This window comes from Sabethes cyaneus, chromosome 3 (genome assembly GCF_943734655.1).
Source record: "Sabethes cyaneus chromosome 3, idSabCyanKW18_F2, whole genome shotgun sequence".
Lineage (NCBI taxonomy): Eukaryota > Metazoa > Arthropoda > Insecta > Diptera > Culicidae > Sabethes > Sabethes cyaneus.
The window spans coordinates 189,165,381-189,185,836 of NC_071355.1; the positions used below are offsets into that span (position 1 = coordinate 189,165,381).

A 20,456-nucleotide genomic window follows, 5' to 3' on the forward strand; every position below is an offset into this window, starting at 1 on the left:
GTACTTCCGAGGAAATTTAGAGACCGACAGTTCCATGTTCCTAATTTCCAATCGTTAGTCCGTTTTCGTCGCCTGGGTCTTTACCCATTTTTCCGATTAGAGTTATTATTATTACTTACGTTATTAGTCCATTGCTTTGATTTTTTTAGTGGTTCAGGCTTGCAAAGCCCGCAACCAACGCCACAGTATCGCCGGAGGGCCAACGTAGCTCGAAGCTGCCCCCCTCCCATGTCACCATAGGACCTTGGTTTCCACCGGAGTTGGTTACCCGATCTCCACCGAGGTTGCTCGTATCCTGGCTGATACCACGAGGAGGTAGGAGTAGGAGTTGCTGGGTAAGATTCTGTGGACCACTGTGGGGTCTATTTTATGCCCAACGTACAAGGCACCGATAGTACGCATTACCCAGCCGTTTACCAGCCTTGACTGAATTGTACGCCGCCTTGAAGTCCACAAATAAATGATGAGTTTGCAAGTTGTACTCTCGAAACTTGACCAGCAAAACTGACGTAGGATACACATCTGGTCCGTCGTAAAGCGACCCTCACGCTCACGCTTAATCAGCCATAATATGCAATGCATAATGGGTGGAAATATCAGCGGGTAGAAAGAGGACGATGTGGTGAGGACGGAATGTGTTAACTGTAAATAGAAGGGAAAGTAGTTGCACCACGCTCAAGCGTGGAGGATTTGTTTCACAAAAGCACACATAGCACCGAAATGTTTGAGACTCGCTGAAATGTCATAAGAAACTTGACTTTGTCTGAGGTTCACAGAAGCATCCATGAAACCAGAAACGACGGGAGAATGCTTTTTGCAGATCTTGGTACTGCAGGGCCGTCGCAATGCAAACATTATTAAACCAAATCGCCAGCATCTTCAGCTTCAATGCTAGGATAATCCCAAACTGGAAAGGGTAGCTACTAAACTGACCCATTCTCAACTTCTCTTGTAAGTAAAACCACCGGTTTTTGAATTGGTTTCTGTTTTGTTCGTTATTTATTGTATTTTATCAATGTACTTCACGTGTTTTTTTAATATAATTAATATAATTCAATATCTCATATAATGATCAACAATGCAATAAATTGGTACGGTTACAATATATATGTATATCGTAATCGCCTATTTTGGGTCCTCGCCGCACATCACGAACGCGCGCAACATTGAAAGCATTTTTATTGCGTGAATCTACCTACTGGCTACTACCACAGGGCTCTTCCTATATAGTGTAGGGACGAGCCTTCCAGAATAGGATCCAGACCCCTTCCGCTGCTGGTACGGACCAATTTGCCATTTTATTATTCAACATGCAGCGAAATCTGGCTACTACACCGACACTCGCTCGAATCAGAGCGCAATATGTTTTCCATTTTTGTTTTGTTTTGTTTTGCTATATTAAAGCGTTTGATTTTGAGTCAATAAGGTATATATCGGATATCGGGTAAAATATATCTATCAATAGACTTTTTTTCACTAATGGAATAATAAAAAACAATCACAATTAGATTTTATCTCTCGACAAATGTAAACTTGAGTGAAGTAAGTTCCGTTTCGTTCTGGTGGTAAATTCAAGATACTCTTTTACGTGATAGTTGAATACAGTGTATAACAATGTGTATTCGTCGGCTCAAAGGCTAGTGGTTTAGTGTGATTCTAACTTGATATGTTGCATATTATTTGTAGGGTAGTAGATATTTTTGTTTAGTTTTTAAAAACTGGAACCAAAAAGGAAAAAACTTTTCCAACCAAGCCAGGGCACAAACCAATCTTGAATCGGTGGAAATATTTCAACCTTAAGGCGGCAGCAAAATGAAATGTTTCATTGAAGTGTGTGGAACAGAAAAAAAACGAAAGCTTCAAATGGTTTGATTTTTACTAAACATTTATTTTACTCTAAATTATATGCCTACTCCGTAATTGTTGGAAATTATGTTACAAGATCTGGATTATTCTGTACAACTGTGTTGGTATAAATCTGAAATATAGAAACATTTAGTGTACAAATATTGGCTATACATTGAACCTAGAACGGGTCGCCTCGATTCACCCGTATACGAAAAAGATCTCGCGGAACTAAGGAAACTGAAGGGTTTGTAATTGTAACAAATTTCGGTAGCGTTTGTTTTTTTGTAGGATCAAGCTGGCAACATTGATCAGAATTTGAATTCTCTTTCGAAAACAAGATTTATGCAATTTATTTACAAATATGTACATACAAAAAAAGATAAGCCTGAAAGCAACCGTATATGTACACCTATTAAACCACCCAGTTTCGCACTTAAGTACACACATTGTTTCGCTTTTACTAATACTTTTCCGCTAAAATGAACGTAACTGCGATGAACTGCGCTGGCGTATCACGTGACGTGATACACAAAACAAAAACATAAGGAGTGTGTGCGGTTCAGTCGCGAAGTGAACTTTAATCGAATGCTCATCTTAGTCTAGATATATTTCTATTCCGTTAGTTTTTTTGTTATCAGTTATCATTATGTGTATTTTTTTGCATGTTTGGATGTGTAGTTCATTTTATTGTATTTTTTTCGTCCATTGAAGCCTGCATTTTGTGCTAGCATTTTCTCTTGCTTTAAGCCAGCAATTTATTTTATCCTTCAGCTTATTAAGTACCCGGCTGTACTATTTCACTTATTTGTTTAAAAAGCTGCATCGTTTTTGTTTTTTGTTTTTTGTTTGTTTCCACGCAAACTGTCTTTTGAGAGTGTTTTTATTTTTTACTTAGGTATACCGTATTATACGATGTTTTCTAGCTTTTGAAGCAGATTGCATTTGTGACCAGACAGCCTTACGATAAACTTATGCATTGAACGAACGTCGTCGGATTGGGGAAAAGATAAGAACAAATTAAACAAAATATAAATCCTTTTTGAATGGTTTAATGTGATCCTAGATATAGACCAAATCTTAACATCATCAATTGACTGATACTGACGCCTTGGTTTACACTTTGGACTGGTCTTTTTCGATTTGTATCAAACGTAACGTGTTTGTTTAACATTTTACAGGATGTCCGTTCTCTCCGTACTCGACACTTGATGACTCGACTTACATATTAGGGCCTTATAACCCAAGCCATACTTGATTAATCGGCAGCATTTCCCATTTCACAATTATTTAATTTAATTTAATTTATTTACTTCAAGTTAATACATCAGGTAATCGTTAAGTTTTCTCGGCAGCCGGACAGCTCAAACCGGACGTTGGTCTTGTGTGTGACATGTTATCATCCGGCATTGAAAAACTAGGAACAGGTTCAGCTGTAACTGGCAATGTAAGCCTTTCTGAAGAAACATTCGCAAACGCTGGTCCTATTGAGTTTTGACGCATTTGAACTTAATTCTCGGTGGATTTACTTATACCAAAGTCATCCAACAAAATATTCAACGGAATTCAGTTGAATCTACCATACTTGATATCGATTGATTCAGGTACAAACACAATACCTTATGTCTTCCAATTTTGGATTTTTTTCCGGAGAACTGCTTTGAGTTGAACAGAAGCTTTGTTTATCGATTGTAGACGTTTAAAAAAAGGTTCTCATGGTATGTCCTTGTAGTTGATGACATGTACAGTTACCATTACGCACTACTGACGGTGTAGACTCGTAGATTTGCAAAAATATCTGGAGCGCAATTGACATTGGCATTTCTCCTTCCCCGATAATTTTTCTCAGGGATCGTTTCAATATATCTGCAAATCGTTCTGCTTGACCATTAGCTCGCAGATTTTACGGTGCAGTACAAAAATGTAATAATCCCAATTCTTCACAGAAAACACGGAACTCAGCACTCGGTTGAACTGGCTCTCGTTGTTGGATACAAATAAAACAGGGATTCCAAAACGGGCGAAGCATTCACGTAGGGAAGATATAGTAGTCGAACTGACATAAGATCTAGTATAAAGAATCTCCTGTCATTTACTATAGCAATCCAGGACCTTTTATTGGCCCAGCAAAATCCAAATGAAGTCGCTGCTATCGTTCTTCAGTGCGAGGCCGTGGTTGTGGCTGGGAAGGAGGTGTGGATGTTGCTGTAGATGCATAGACGTTGTTACAGTCGGACAAAATCAGAAATAACGTTGCATCAAGCCTTAAATATTTCAATATCAGTATGTCCTTGAACGAGTTTACGAAAACAGTCGGGAACAACAATTCTTTCCATGATAAGCACACAATCGTTAACCACGGAGCCCAATCGTTAACCACGGATTCGCAGTGGCTGTAGAATTCACGAACACTAGCATCTCCAACGTCATTTTACCGCGGGTTTGTCAGCGTCACCCATTCTGAATGTAGCAAATTACCTTCTCGAGAACTGGATCAATAACCGTAGCAGCCTAAATCTTTTCGAACATCTGTTACTAACACACACACGATTGCTGCTTTCGGAATTCCGAGGATTCCCATTTCATAGTGAAGAGTTTACCGAGTTATAGCAATCCTGGAGATTCGCTTGTTGGATTCGATTGATTCCAATGCGAGGAATCCCAGAGATTTTGAGCATATCTTTTTGGTTCGTCCAGGGTAATTAGAGTCCGGCAATGTTCTACGAAATTCTGCGTTGAGATGTATTCAACCTCGAAGTCCCGAAACTCAAAAGAGTGAGAGCCCATCGCTATGGAGTCGATTTGCAGTGTATACAGATATTCCTTTTTTTCGATTTGAAAACTTTTAGTAATGGCTTATGGTCAGTTTGGAGGATGAATTTTCGTCCCGCAGCATACGAGGGAACTATGCACCAGCGTAAATCAATGCTAAAGTTTCTTTCTCTGTTTAGCTGTAATTTTCCTCTGCTCCGTTGAGCGCTCTGTTTTTGATGCATCACCAGAAATTTCCTATTGTGTATTGTAGTATGTTAAAAGGAGATTCTATCGCAAAACTCGTTTTATATTCAGAAATGCGTGTTGATATTTTGAACTCCAACTAAACTTTACATCTTTCTTGAGAAACCTGTCGAGGGAACAAACTTGCCGTAGAAATTAACAGCTGCCAGGGATGAACGAAGCACTGTTACATTCGTTGATGCAGGTATATTCATTACTTTGGCAGAATCAAAACGAATTCCGTTACTATTACCTATCACTCCAAGATGTTTGATCAGTTTCTGACAACATCGGCACTTCTCTGGTAGCAAATTAAAAGCATACTCTCAAAGTCACTTGAAAAACTTGCAGAACATTGAATGATGAAGAAACAACGGATCGTTGTACCTTTTTACCGAACGATGCTATTGACTTTGATCATAAAAACAAATGGATCCATCTTATCTAATCCAACATAATGTCAGATCCCGCTGGTCGTGTTTTTTCATTAATTGAAATATTACAGGTTAGCTCACGTACAAGATCTAACTGTTCACTAGATGCAGTTGCAGCTTCCACGTTCGTTGATTCTGTAGCCAGTGCGCCAATCTGTTCTTCAGGGTTTGTTCCGTGACTACGGAAACGTCAGACCCCCAATCCAACTGTATCTCGCACAACTTCTTTTTTTGGATTCCGACGTCTAAGCGGTGAGTTTTCGCCGAACAACGCCAGTAGTTTTCTTTGTGACCTGTTTTTCCACATTTCCACTTACTTGTTGCAATCATGGAGATGGAGGAAAATGTTCTCCTGACGATTTTACATTGTAAAGCCTTACTTCTTTTTGTAGTTCCGAAGAGCTCGCACCGATGAAAAGTTCGCTTCTTCTCTATCAACGCCATTTCGTGCTTCGGTTTCGAGATGCTGACATTCAGTTACAAAGCCTTTAAAGTTCATTGCATCAATCTGGTGGTCCAGATTCAAGTTTTGCGAGAAGTTGAATTCTATCGCTGGTCGGTATCCTTTGCTGATTTTAGACCGCAGATGAAAACCAAACTTTTGAACTGGTTCACGGACAGACGCTGAAGCTCGAAGCTCTTCACATTGTCGATTACCTATTCCCGGCATGCCTTACGAAGTCGTCTGCATCATCATTGATGAGCTGGATGGAATTGGTTCGCTTGCGGAATAATGATTTCTACTGTCTAAAAATCAATGTAAGTTTGTTAACAACTTGATCGAAACTGTAATCTCGTGGTTGTGCCGTGGATCTTCATGCTTTGAAAACAAGCGGTCGAAAGGCCTCCTTAACAGTAACTGAAAGAGATTCAAGAAGTTGTTCTGGAGCGCTTCGTTGCAGTGCTGAAAAGTAAAATAATGTCTTTATTCGAAGGAACCTAAATTGTTAATGAACAACTTCCTGCTTTACCATGGTGACTATAATCCAAGGCATACTTGATATCTTCTATGGTACCACTTATATATACAAAGGCTACCGTATCTGTCAAATCTGATTCATGACGTCACTTTGATTTGGTCTATGATCTATTGATGTTTTCTTCTGTTTTTTTCTCGAGATTCTCAGTATTTACACGAACAAAAACAAATTGAACAGTAAACGAAGCTGTTCGACTGGCTTTGTCTGGGATCTGTGCTTATGTCTGTATGTATGTCTATTCAACTGGAATAATAATTTTGTTCGTTTTTATCATTTTGCTTTGTTTAAGTTGCCTATTTTTTTTTACTTCGTCCGGATTTCACTTTCTGTGAACAGGGAATAAATTGTTTCTGTTATAAGGTATACAGGAAAAGCCACCGAAGCTGTTTTTGTTGCATTGCAAACAAATTATCTTTTGAGATACGCGCTTCTCTGCGAAAGGTGTTTTGTGGATTTGTAAATCCCTCCTACATCGATGGATCCACCCTAGCAAACGAATGACGTTTGCTTAGTCTCAGTCTGTCGCTGATGTAGTCAAACAAGAATGCGATTTTTGTCATCAATGAAATTATCTGCTTGATTAGGAAATGAAACAATAAAACTTGGGCTGCAATTTTTCAAACGCCACCGTCTGAAACGACTTGCATTAAATTTTTAATGCGACTTTAAATTGCTTTTGCTTTTAGTCCACACCGTGCATGCAGTATTGGTGTGGCCGAGATGCAAGATCCAACAAGCACGTTCAACTCGAAGCAATGATTATTCGACAAACCAGCTGTCGAAAACAACATTAATGACAAACATTGCCAGTGTCTTGATTTACGATCTTTTCGGCGCTGCCCAGTGCAAAGCTACTAAACAAAAACCGGAACTTCGACAGGCAGCTGAAGCTTTCCATTGCAAGGAATCAATCCCAAGCTCAAGCAATAATGCACAGCGACAGACTTTCCTTTTGTTTTCCTTTCCGTGAAGTTCAAAATTCCATTCAAAAAATAAATGCTATTAGAATGTTTGAGTGATTTTGAATAAGTACACAATGCATGTTTTCCCTACGCTTCATCGGGGCTACAGATGCTAAACTCATCAACTCTAACGTATCCTCTCAAGCCCCAAGCTAACAACTACTACACCTAAACGACAAGCACCGTTTCGTGAAATTCCTCTCTCCGTTCTATTGCGTTCATTCCAACGCCCGCCCCTCGCTTACTCGCTTACTCACGCAGCCAATTTCAGAGATGCACCTGAAAGCTTTCGGCTGGTGGTTTCGGTGGCGAAATGAACGGATTTGTGCTGTGAATCTCCGGTTGGGCCACTTCGGCCACCCACTCGGCGTCGAACGGATCGGCAGCGCTCAGCGACTTGGCGCGGGTGTGCAGCGACGGTGCCCTCCTCGGCGATGGCGAAACATTCTTCACTATCTGACCGAGCCACTGTTCCGGATTGGGCAGCGGCGAGGCCGTTTCCACGGGGAACACTTTCGGCGCGGCGGCAGCGGTATCACCGTTGGATGCCGAAGAAAATACAGGAGCTACTACGCTGGTGGCGGTGGCGAGCGGATTTACGGCAGGCAAAACCGAACTGTGCGTGAGATCCAGCGTTTGTTGTTTGTTCATCGGCGACAGTGACCGGGGCGGAATCGTCGGTTGCGAAAGAATTACCGGACTGGGACTGAAGACAGACGTTATTGGATTAGTGCTGGCGGCCGTTAGGTCCACTGGACTAGTGGTGGAGGACATTTTAATGTAGTTTCCGATGACAGAAGTGCTGTTACTAGACACGGAATTCAAATTCTTCGTTTCTTTCTCTAAGTAGAAATCGTCAGCATCGTTCCTGGTTAGCAGCGACAGTCCTTGACTGAGCTCCTGGCACAGTTGACTAACGGTATCCGTAGGCTGGGGGGAAACTTCCGGTATCGGGGAGACAGTTGTTCGATGCGGCGTTGTTGGTTCCAGGAAAGCACGCTGACGTTCGGCATTGGAAGGTAGATCATTTATTCTCAAAGACATTTGCCGCTTGAAAGGAGACGCCTGGCCGATTTGTGTGAATCCCCGAAAACTTCCCTGCCGTTCCAACATCGATGGTGTGGCATGCGGTCGCTCGATTGCAAACGGATTTACCGGTTTCGAAACATTGTTGTTCTGCGTGGGGGGAACTATCGCCGTTTCTGCACTGTTCATCCGTTCCGTCATCGTTTGCTGCCGGAATGAGCCCGTCCTTGTGAAAGTAGAATTCTTCAAGTCAAAAGTCATCGTTACACCGCACTCCTTATCGCGTCTTTGCTTACGCTCCAAACAAACCGCAAACGCACAGCCTACGGCATGCGATAGTCGCTCGCCTGAATCCTTCGCCGCTAGAAAGCCGTGACACATCCATCGCCTTGTAGTGCCATCGCGACAAATGTAGCTGAAACCACGCTCATGGTTCCGATCCGGTGCACAGAAGCTGACCTTCTCGATGGTTTGATCCACGATCAGTCCCTTAGTGTCATCCTCAACAACTCGTAATCCGTCACCGCTGACGTGCAGCTGAGCTCTTATTGCACGGCGCCGAGAGTTCTGAAACAATTACAAGAAAAAACTTAACTAAAGTTCACCATTTTTTCGATATTCCAAAACTTACCCTCAAAACCTTCAGCGCTTCCTCACACACCTGCATCCCGCGGGACTCGAAAACTTCCACGCATCCCAAATATTTAACCGAAAACGTACAGGTAGCGGACCGGACAGCCTGCTCGTCCGACTGCCATTGGTGCGGCTTTGCCGCCTCCGGAACACGGTCCTTGCGACGCCGGAACGAATCTCGAAACGATTTCCGCAACCGGTCCATCTTCTTCGGCGATCGTTTGCTGTGCCGAAAAGATGCCGCTTTCTGTTGGTTAAAATTAGTAAACAAGAGAAGTAATTAGATAAAATCAAGGTTGCTGGGGCACTATGAAAAATTAACTTCAATCAACAACGCGCAGTAGTCGTAGAAAGAGATTCTGAAAATGTTACCAACCGTATTTTTTACATCGCCGTAAGTCCCCCGGGTAAAGCCCCGCTCCAGCGGTTCGTGTGACGACGTCGAGTTTCCCATGTTTTATATCTCCTCTAGTAGGGGTAGTCTGGCGCGACGCAACGCACAAAACAACGTCAATCTACCTTTAAAGTGCTGCTACGAACTTTATTAAACTCTAAGGTTGATTAATTATCACATTCATGAGATTTCGTTTCGTTTTCGTCGAGGAGAATGCAGCAGACAGGTTACAATGGCACACAAAAGACACGCTAATGATGACGCGACTAGGGTGATGACACCACCTCTGGGGTCATAGAATCTCGTTCCTCAAACTGCCGGGGCTCCACAGACAAAGAAGAACAGGTTCTGGACGCTGCTGGACTGGACAGTCAAAATCGACGCAAAGTGTACGAAGTTAACGGAGCTTCTCTGGATCCCGCCGTCGTTGTCGTCGAAGTTGCTGTTATTATTTTTAATTGTTGTTGCTGTAACGACGAATGATGGCTTTCATTAGGTAGATAATTTTCTGTGCACGCATTACGCTCGGCCAGACGCCATCGCCGGTTGATGCGACGACGGCGAAAAACCTAAACGGACGTAGGTATGCCTGAGCGAGCTAAATGGCGACTGAACTGGAAAGTCAGTCGATGTCAGCGTAAATGGTTTAGAATATTACTCCTATGGTGTCCACAATTTAGAGAGTGAGTGGTGTGCACACCGGATAAAGCGCGGTTTCGAAAATTGAATTATGCAGCAGACGGGGTAAATTAAATGGTTATAATAAAACCACTAATTGCGAGTCATTTCTAAAAGTACGTTAAATTAAATGTGTATTTAAAACCTGAGGCTTGCGGATGATGGCTGAGATATATAACGTAATAATATTTAAAGACTGAAGAGAAAAAAATGGTGAAAATCGTGAAAATAAAATGCTAGCCAATTAAGAAAATAACTAAGAAAGGAAGATCCAATTAAAAACTGAAAATGCACTGAAAAACAATAATTGTACCCTTTTGACTTCTTATAAAATTGTAGGTTAAACATTGACGACAAATAGGTGTCAAATATTTCACACAGCCACGTTCGTAGAAAACACGAACGAACTTCAAAGCAATTCTGTTCCTAGGTAGCCAACCGACTTGTTCGACAAAAAGTGTCAGAAAAAGTTAAGCCAAGCTTCTCTTGATTTTGGCTTTCGAAGAAACTGGAAATAGAAAAGCAATCATCAAAGCACTTGTTTTTCACCAAACAAAAAAGTGGAAAAAACTGATGCCCACTCTTGAAGCGACCAGCAAGTCGATAATATTCATGTCCAGTAATAAGCTAGCGTTGATTACTTCGTACCAAGTATGAAAAAAAGTGTGAATGTTTATGAAAAAGTAATCATGATTTTTTTATCAAAAACAGCCGCCACGAAAGGATGAAGAACAGGGAATTTAACCGGAACAATCGGAAGCACAACATGAAGAAAATGACCTATGAACCTAGGAGACTCGGGACGTGGAACTGACGATCTCTCAATTTTCAACGGAGCACTCCAGCTGCACTCTCTGACGCAAAAAAAGCCGCAGGTTCGACAACAAAGCACAGGAAGGGCTCAACAGTGCGTACGTTAAGAGATGGACATACCATCTACCTAGACTACGGCAATATACATGAGCAGGATACAGCATTCATAGTGATGAGGTCAGATGCGGAAACGAGTGAATGTCTAGTGACGAATGAATTCTCGAATATGCAGATTGACAATCAAGTGCTTGAACATAAGCATCATCAACATGTATAACCTTTATCTCGAGAGTTCCGATCGGAGTTTTCATCTTCCACGTCAGCCACTAGAAAAAACGCAAACCAGTGATTGATCGGTTCAGCACACCCGAGCAGAGTAAAGGTTAAAGACCAACGCTGTCATACTTTTTGTGCACCGATCTTAGTTATTTTACTGTACCATCTCGATATATACTAAATCACAGCTAATGCAACCTACCGCAAACTACCCGCATTTATTCCAAGCTGCGCTGCCGGAAGAGGACGAGCTGATTTAAGCCCCTTTCGAAGACTGTTAGAATCTATGTTTTGTACTAATTGTAAGTTTAACGTTTAAGAGACGAAATTCATCGACTCTTTTATTCTTCACCTTTCTTATAAACAACGTATGTAACGTCAAATCATTACTAGAAACTTTGGGATGGCGGAGGCAATCTACTCCAGACTAAAAATGGAGGCTAGGAGGATTGGATTACAAATCAATGCGTCCAAAACCAAATGTGTGGCAGGAAGAGGTTCCAAAGAAAACAATGTGCGCTTCCTATGGATAGTGACAGTCGATGGCGATGAACTGCAGGTGGTCGATGAGTTCATATATTTATGATCTCTGGTCACCCCCGACAATACTACGAGTAAGAAATGTAAACAACGTATTCAAGCTAGAAGTCGAGACTACTTTTCCCTCCACAAGACGCTTCGATCAAGGAGCATACGCCGTCGCATAAAACTGACGATCTACAAAACACTAATGAGACCGGTAGTCCTTTAAGGACTAAAGACAGTAACTTTGCTTACGGAGATAACTTTGCACGTATGTTCCACTTGCCGTACTTGAATGTAAGGTGTTGTGGGCTATTTTTGGCGGAGTACAAACGGTAAGCGGAAAATGACGGAGGCGTATGAACCACGACAGACAGCAGACACTACTTGGAGAAATTCCCATCGTGCACCTGACGAAAATTAAGAGGTTACGATAGGCCGGCCACGTTGCAAGGATGCTGAACGAATGTGTAGTGAATTTTATTCTATTCAATAACCCGACCGACACCAGGAATAGAGGGGCCCATTGTGCTAGATGGCTCGACCAGTTTGAAGCCGAGTTGTTTGTGTCGAAAGGCCCAGCGAGGTGACGACGAGGCGACAGGGCCGAATACAGTAGAGGGCATTCTTGATACATCAAAAGCCACTCCTGTTCTATGCTGCTAGATGTCAATAACATGATGTTGACGATTGTGAGAAACATATTGCTCGAACCACAAATGCTGGATGTCAAACGTCAAACGCGCAGTTCTATAAGAACACTAGAGAATAAAAGAGACGACGAACTGTAGTGTTGGAATACCATTAAAACAGCTTGGAATGCCATCAAAATAGCTAATGAACGAATCGGATCATCGGACACGAGAAACGGAATCAGAGGAACGCCTGGAGTTACGATAAACGTAAAATTATGATGCATAAGAAGCGCGAACGTGAAATGGTACAGACTGAAGAAGATGTAGCGAATCCAAAGCTTCCGGGAGAAAATGCGATGCCTGGAAGATCAGGATTAGATGGAATTAGAACAGCTACATCGTTCTCAGGAAATGCGAATGTTCTACCGTGAACGTACCATATTCTGCGCAGCTCCTTATTCTGCGCATTTTTCTTTATATATGTATTTTTCAACATTGTGCATAACTATGGCCATTGTGTTATTTTTTTATAAATCTCTGTTGAATATTACGCCATTATTCACAAAAGGGCCATAATATTTGACAGCGAAATAAATTAAAGTGAAACTGAAAGTATTTTATATGTCAGAAAACAACGTCGTTAGCGCCAACGCTAAAACTGTCCTTCTAGAAAATTACCAAAATTATGATCGAAATTCTTTGCAATGATCAAATTACCCAGCATAATTAGAAAGAATAATTAGTTTTAGTCATGTTTTAGGCAAAAAGAGTGATTGCATGCCTTGTTTTCGTTGGAAAAATGCGATGCAGTAGTGCGCAGATTTACGTACAGATTTTTTATTCATGTTCCAAATTCTGCGCAGTAATGTATCCTATGAAGAAATCGCGAAAAAATACGCAACTTCTCCCAAATGGCTGAGGTATAGAGGCATAGAAATTCAAGTAGAACCTTTAACTTGTATTGATTGGAATCCTGTGTTACGGCTCGGGGTCCGAACCTACGAACGCCAATTCATGGAACCATGTCTTCTGATTTTTTTTTGACAGTCGAACTTCATTGAGCTGTCAGGGAGTGGGGAAGTGGTTTCTATATAAAAACACAATTGTTAATATTAGTCTAAAGTATAATGTTCAGTATAGAGAAAACCCGAATGAACTCGCCCTTCACGTTATCGACAATAAAATATTTAAAATAAGCCAATCCAAATGATAATAATGTTCCTGTGCCACCTGGACAGCACAAGAAGGCCAGATCATGGATTTAATCATGGTAATGGCTAATGTCGGATTTTTGATGTGCTTTCAGCGTATAAAGACATAAACTACATGGTACGAATGTTTATTGTTACTTTTTAGGTGCGCAGAATTAGGAACAAACATGCGCAGAATTAGGAACATGGGCAAGAGAGTGCGCAGAATTAGGCACCGTGGATAAGTTTACAAAACGAAAGATATACTCAATTGTTGGTCGACTTTTAATTCCCATGTTTTTTACCATATATTATAGACCGTAGCACTACATGTTGCTGCTATCAACGTTATCAATTTAACTCTACTTAATACTTATAATAGCGGAGCAATCATAAAAATGTCTTAACTGCGCAGAATATGGTACGTTCACGGTACCAGAAGCTGAACGTATCTCGCAAAAGTTATGTGTCACGAGCCGAAATGTGGCGGCAAAATGTTTTGCAGAATGAAACTATTATCAATCGGTTTTCCTATCACAAAAAGCAACTAAAATTAATTTTCTAAAAATTAAGATCGACTAGTTGGATATATTTATTTTGTTAAAACAACCAGTTTTCCAAAATCGCAAAATTTCAAAATTTCAATGGTGAACAATTGCAAAACTTCATTGGCGCTTTGATTATATCCACCTATTATATAAATATACACGATAAAATTTGATGCGCATATACTGCAAACCAACGGAGATTGCTCAAAATTTATTAAATATTCTATGGGATATTTTATTATGGTCGCTATAAACCAAATCGATCAGGTTTATTTCACAGTAAAACTTTAACTTTTCTGCTCACGTAGGTATTTTCAAGTTACAATGCTTTTGTTTTGATTTAACTTTTTACCAGAGCGAAAAGCGCAAAGCCTTATTAAATTATGGCAAAGGTTGTCAAACAGCGAAATCTTAATCGGTTTTATTGCTGCTTTCAGCAGAGCGTGATACGACTACTTGGGCCTATAACCTGATTCTTAAAGAGGTTATAAAAACCTTCTGAAGAGTGGGCCACTTTGTCGGAAGGCAGCTTTATAGCGGTCATCGGGAAGTCCTGGTGGAGTTCATAGTTTTATTAGTGGTTTTATGTAATTGGACATGAAAACCACTAGCAGGGAGGGAAAATCAGAGATTTTGATCAAATCTGTGAGCTATCGCCACACGCTCGAAATCACGATCCGTACAGATCATGACTAACAGTGAATCTTTAATTTTAATCACATAATTTTGTTCTTCTAACAACTCGTAGCAGTCGATCGCAGTATTAAATTTCAGCTAGCTACAAGAAAAAGGTTACTCATGCATGAATCATGAGATTCTGTTATTATAGTTCTCAACGTAATCGAGCACATGATCTGATGTGAGGTTTGTCATTATCTGTACAGATCGCGACAAACTATTTGTCGCTTACAAGTAATGATGTCAATGAATATGAATCTGACCGCTCCTATGTTATTGATCGCTAGAAACAATTTTTTCCATCCCTGACCACAAGAGGAACGTAATAAAACTTAGAATTGTTACTTTAAAAAACCAACTGAATATAAATAGTTACATCTGTAAAAGTTTTTAGAACTAAACGTGTTTGTTCCGTGGATTATAGCAGTGTTGCCACACGTACCGTTTTATTTTTAAGGTTCAAAAGTACAGATTTTTCGAATATTAATACAAATTACGGATTTTGTCAAAAAATACAGATTCGAAAAACTATATTCGTAGCTGATAAAATTAAAGTCATACCATTCATAAGCAATCGTAGACATTTCTACTACAAATACAGTAATGACCCGATTTTGTCACCCCCATGATGAATTTAGGGGTGACAAAAACGGGACAGTGACAAAATCGGGTATTTTTTCAATTTTTATTTTTTTGCAGATAACTTAGAACGAACTACATATATTTCATTCTGATCACTTTTAGGACATTTCGCACTTACATCTACCTCTCTGTGGACATTTGTCACCTGTTCACAGCAGCCCCACAGGTATGAAAACACGCGTTTTTTAATTTCGCCGAAATGGTTGATTATACTGGTTAACTATGTTCACAGAAATTTCATAGCGTAAAAAGCTCTTTCTTATGGTGTGAAAGATTCTTTGATTAACCCCCCTAAAAGTAAGATAAAAAATGTATTTTTCAAGCAGTAAGAGATAGAGCAAAACAATGTTCTACAACATTTTTGAGAAGATTATTATAAAGAACTTTGCCAAAGAAAGTGACCTTCTAGCTATTATAGTTGTGGAGATAAGAAACAACTTTTGTGAAAACTCCACAATAATCAACACAGTTCTTTTCACAGTGTTTTAACACATTTGACATGTTTCAAAATGATTTTCAAACCAAGTTTTTGATAAATCAAAAGCGTGACAAAATCGGGTAAAAAACGTGACAAAATCGGGGGTGACAAAATCGGGGAGTGATAAAATCGGGGAGTGACAAAATCGGGTTACCACTGTATTATGATTCGTATTTGGTACTAGAGCATATTCGTAACACATTTTGCACCAGAACGCATATAATGCACGGTGATTTTCTAGCAGCGTCATCGACGCGATCGGGCTGTGAAAATTGTAAGCAAAGGCTAGGTGCTACATTCCAGTTTCGACATTTAACCTTCTGTTTTTATACGACAGAATTCGCGCCCAGTTGTAAGAGTACAAATCAATCGTATGGCAAGTGCTACGATCCTATTGTTTAAAGTTTATTTACGAGCGTCCTAATTGAATATGACAGTTAAGTGAAAGAAAAACTTTCATTTAACTGCGGTCCTATTGACTTTTATAGAAATTTATAGGCTGCAAATTGTATGTAGGTGAGAATATACGTGTGCAATTATGACCTGCTTAACAATGATAAAATTGGGAGAATAAAACAAAATTGGAAATTAAACTACCTAATATAAGGGCGCGGCAGTAGTTTAGTCAGTAAAACATTCGCCTGGCAACCGGAAAAGTGTGGGTGCGAGTCTCACAGTAGATACTTTTGGCTGTCATCTGAAGTCGATTGGTTTAATCACAGAAAAACCAACATAACTCTTTGAAGAAAATCCTACACTCTTAAATAAATTTACCCGTTAATTGGTCGGATCGGATTTAGCTAAAACTTGGTTAAAACTACACGTAAAGAAATCAGATTCCGACACCTTGAATAAAATCATGAAATCATAAAGTTTGAATTGTTGTGAAATTATGACTGGACTGCCATATAAGATAACACAAAACAATTCATGATCTTGTGTTGTGTTGTATTGCGAAAAGTTCGTGAAATCATGATTTTTATTTTCATAAAACTTAAGCTTAAGGAATCCTGAAATCATGAATCATTTTGTGCATTTTTGAGATTGAATTTCTATGCCCTTAAAGTGTACAAACTCAGATTTTGAGTAGTTTCTCAACCAAAAATTTGGTAGTAGGAACTTAAAAGTGCGTTATTGGTCACAGAAAATAATTCAGTTATCGGTAGCAAGTAGCAAAAATTGGTCAAATTTTTTACCTGAAATTATTTGAGTTTGTACACTTAAAGGGCATTTTGAGTAATTTCAACCAAATTTTAGCTAAATCCGGCTCATTTAAGAGTGTAAAATATCGTCAGACACATTTTGGGTGCCCACCGGCACAATCGATGGTCGACAATCACAAATATTAAATGACAACATCAGAGTTCCTTGGTTAAGCAAGTAAGTATTTTGGAAACGTTAAAAAGTGCCACTTTAATCAATATAAAAACATTCCCAACCAAAACCAATTTTGAAGTAAGTTAGATGAAGTATTCCACCACGCACACATATAAAGATTTTTTGACATTAGCTGAGGCCCTCGCTGAGGCTGTTTGCAGTAGGAGTAATATCAACAACATCAAATTCCAAACTCCCGGATCCCCTCCTCCACTCTTTGCTCCCCTCTCAATCCTACATAAGCGATCCTCAGCAAATGTCATTCTCGTTGGTGACGAAACCGCAAATTACTTCATAGCGTGCGAAAAATGGAGCAATGAGTGCTATGTTTGTTTTTCGGTGCTTTAATTATGACAGTTTTAATCATGAAACACGTTTATGAAACATTCTATTATGATGACAACGATAAACGAACATCAAGGTGATTTATTATTGTTTCATAACACGATTTCATGGAGGAATCGATAGACGTGATGAATAGATCTGCTGAACCAGAGGATTTGTGAGTTTACTAGGCATTGAAAACAGCCTAGAGCAAAATTACGACAAACTGGGTATTTTTCAAAACAAATATACTAAACGAGCAGAAATACTAATTTCTCTGGATTACTGGAACAATGTGTTCGCATTTTTATACAAAAATGTGTATTTTGTAAAGCTTGGTTCAAGAATTAGGAATTTTGGAAATAAGCGATATCGGAATAAATCGAAGTATTGCAAAGTATTGTTTTCCTTCAAAAGTCATAAAATTTGATATGGAGAAAATATAACAAAATTTTATAATTCTTCGACCCAAACTTATACGATAATTTTCGATAATGTCCGTCACGTATTTTACTGTTAATCAACATAGAGCAATAAGTGTTGTAAATCGGATTTCTGGTCACATTCATAACCAGTTTAAACTCTGTCCAGGCTCAAACCTAGCTTTGAGCGCTTATTATGTTATCTACTTTGTTGTCATCAAACATAATAATGTTTTATACATTCCTGATTGCATAAAAAATGTACATTCAAAAGGGCGCAATCGCTCATAAAAGTACTAGTTTATATTGAACCATTTCAGTGTCTTTGGCACTCTTTTTGGTTATATTCCAAGCAATAAGTGCACCAAAGACACTGAAATAATTCAATGTAAAATAGCACTTTTATGAGCGATTGCGCAGTTTTGAATGTATTATTTTTCTTGCAATGAGTAATGTTTATGAAAATGGGAATTAAATAATCAAAGTTACGACGGCATAATTAACGTAAAACTATGAAACTTTCATTTGATTGTGTAATCTAGTCGTAATTTTCAGATCGACGGCAAGTGTAGTCGGGCAAATGAGAACAGCAGAGTATCGCTGCTTTCCCAATTACTCTTTAGACACATTTCAGCGTTCCGGGACAAATTTAGTAACCATTTTAACTGTGAGAATTAGATCCTGTTATTGAAATAGTGTTACACCCAATTTTTGACAAATACCTGTCAAAAAAAGAGTACAAAACGGAAGCAAAGTATCCTCTTGATATCCACCTATCAAGGTGCCTTGTGAATGGCATTTTAACATCAGCATTTTAGCATGCATTTTGCGTTACCAGCACTCACAACAAACAGTTTTTGTTAATAGAACTTCATCCAACTATTATACAGCAAATCTGCACCGACTGGACTCACAAGATTTGCAGTGAAGTTTTTAAGTGCTCTAAAAGCAAAAAGCGTTTTTGTTCCATTGCTGCAAGTTTTAATAGATCAAATTGTCATATCTCAGCAGTTTCCGGGAGAGTTTTCAATTTGAGCTAATTTGTTGGTACACAAAATGTTATCTACTTTTAAATTGAAGCTTGCAGCGCAAATTTTATTGCTTTGTATTCTAAATGTATTTTAAAATATTACAATCAAGAACGAATTGATATAACAAAATCGGTATTTATTAAGTTTTATTTGAAAAACTAAATGAGTGCGAGCACACAGGACTTCCCGCTAATAATGGGTTCGCTTTCTCTCGAGAATAGTATTTAGTATTTATCATTTCATTTGTAGTTTGTAATGAGTTTCTATTTATTTCTATTGGATAGAATACAAAGAAAATTAGTGGAAATAATCGTTCAAAACTCGGCAACTATTCCCCACCGCTATTTTACCACCATATGACAACGTCCTTTGTCACAATAAATTGTATGTGCATTATTTCCATAAAAAGTTTGATTGATTGAGTTTTTTCAAATAACCATCGTCCATAAACTAATAAATCGACGGTAACTGCGATATTCATATTTCATTAACAATCGATCAGACGATCAGTTGAAAATAGAAAGCCGGGAAGTCGATGCTAGCAACATTAAACATTATTCACAATTTTAATTCGAAATAGGACGACAAAGCACTGCAATCCACAATAAGGAAGAACTATCGCAGACGAATTCGATACAGTTTACTCGTAATCGCATATGCACATATCTAAACAATTATTCCGGCTTAGGTTTTTCTCTCGGAACCAATTCAGGAATCGAATATTAAAATCTCCAGAGTAGTGATTCACCGCAAGTACCTACGATGATTCAGACTGTAACACCAACGATCGTTACATTCGTAGCGTAAAGCCGCTATGAATCATCCGTAGAAAAACAATCATAAAGATGATCCGACTCCAGACATTCTAAGTCTTACTGAGTTACAGCAACGTAGAAACTAATTTACACCGATCCAGCAAAAACATCACAGACAATGCGATAAGATATATAGGATATCCCGGACTTTCTTCGCCAGACCCAGCAAGGAGAAACGAAAGAATTTCAATTAACCAAAACAAGTATTAAAAGTACCTAAAACTTCCGGTTCACCCATTTAAAACCGCTTATCTGTTGCAGCCAATGTCGCCGGCCCGAAAAAAATGAGGCCTCACCCGAACGACGTTTGGAATGCCGTTTACCTTCTTCGCCGCTCCCAACCAACACACTCCTGATCCTGACTAGGTGCCTTTCCTTCTTCGGAGTAACGATGAATCAATCACCCCTCACCGAAATTGTGTAACCTAATATGCACACAGCACAGCGTAGAATCACACAGAAATTAGGAAGCAATAGCGTGGCGCATTATCCGTGCACGCACTGCAACTGGTTTTCAGTGATTAGGTCACCCCTGCGCCTGCCCCGCTGGTGCTGCCTGCCTACGGCTTAAGTCACAAGTGGGTGAGACGACGGCACACTGCAGCAACGTTTGGTTGTTTAAGATAAAAAACGCACTTTTCAATTGATTCTCGTTGTTTTCTCCTACTGCACCGCGCTGCTCGGAGGAAACCATAAACTACATTCAAATTATTATAAAGAGCACTTAACGGTGTATGAAGTACTAGCGCACATCGC

At 39.5% G+C, this 20,456-nt stretch overlaps 1 protein-coding gene across 5 annotated transcripts in view; it reads right to left on the bottom strand.

The window, feature by feature from the left end:
* Nucleotides 1-1,045: 1,045 nt before the first annotated feature.
* The window catches only part of LOC128744563 (protein numb), a 67,643-nt gene continuing 48,232 nt past the window's right edge, over nt 1,046-20,456 (bottom strand). For 2 of the 5 annotated variants that reach the window (XM_053841656.1, XM_053841657.1), the window contains exons 2-4: nt 9,254-9,738; nt 8,876-9,124; nt 1,046-8,811 (exon numbers count right to left, since the gene is read on the bottom strand). In XM_053841656.1, coding sequence (XP_053697631.1) covers nt 7,486-8,811; nt 8,876-9,124; nt 9,254-9,331 — 1,653 coding nt within the window. In that variant the 5' untranslated portion in view covers nt 9,332-9,738 and the 3' untranslated portion in view covers nt 1,046-7,485. Of the gene's footprint in view, nt 8,812-8,875; nt 9,125-9,253; nt 9,758-19,916; nt 19,998-20,023; nt 20,152-20,456 lie in introns of those variants that run through there. The other 3 variants (XM_053841659.1, XM_053841661.1, XM_053841658.1) reach the window with 3 other exon arrangements.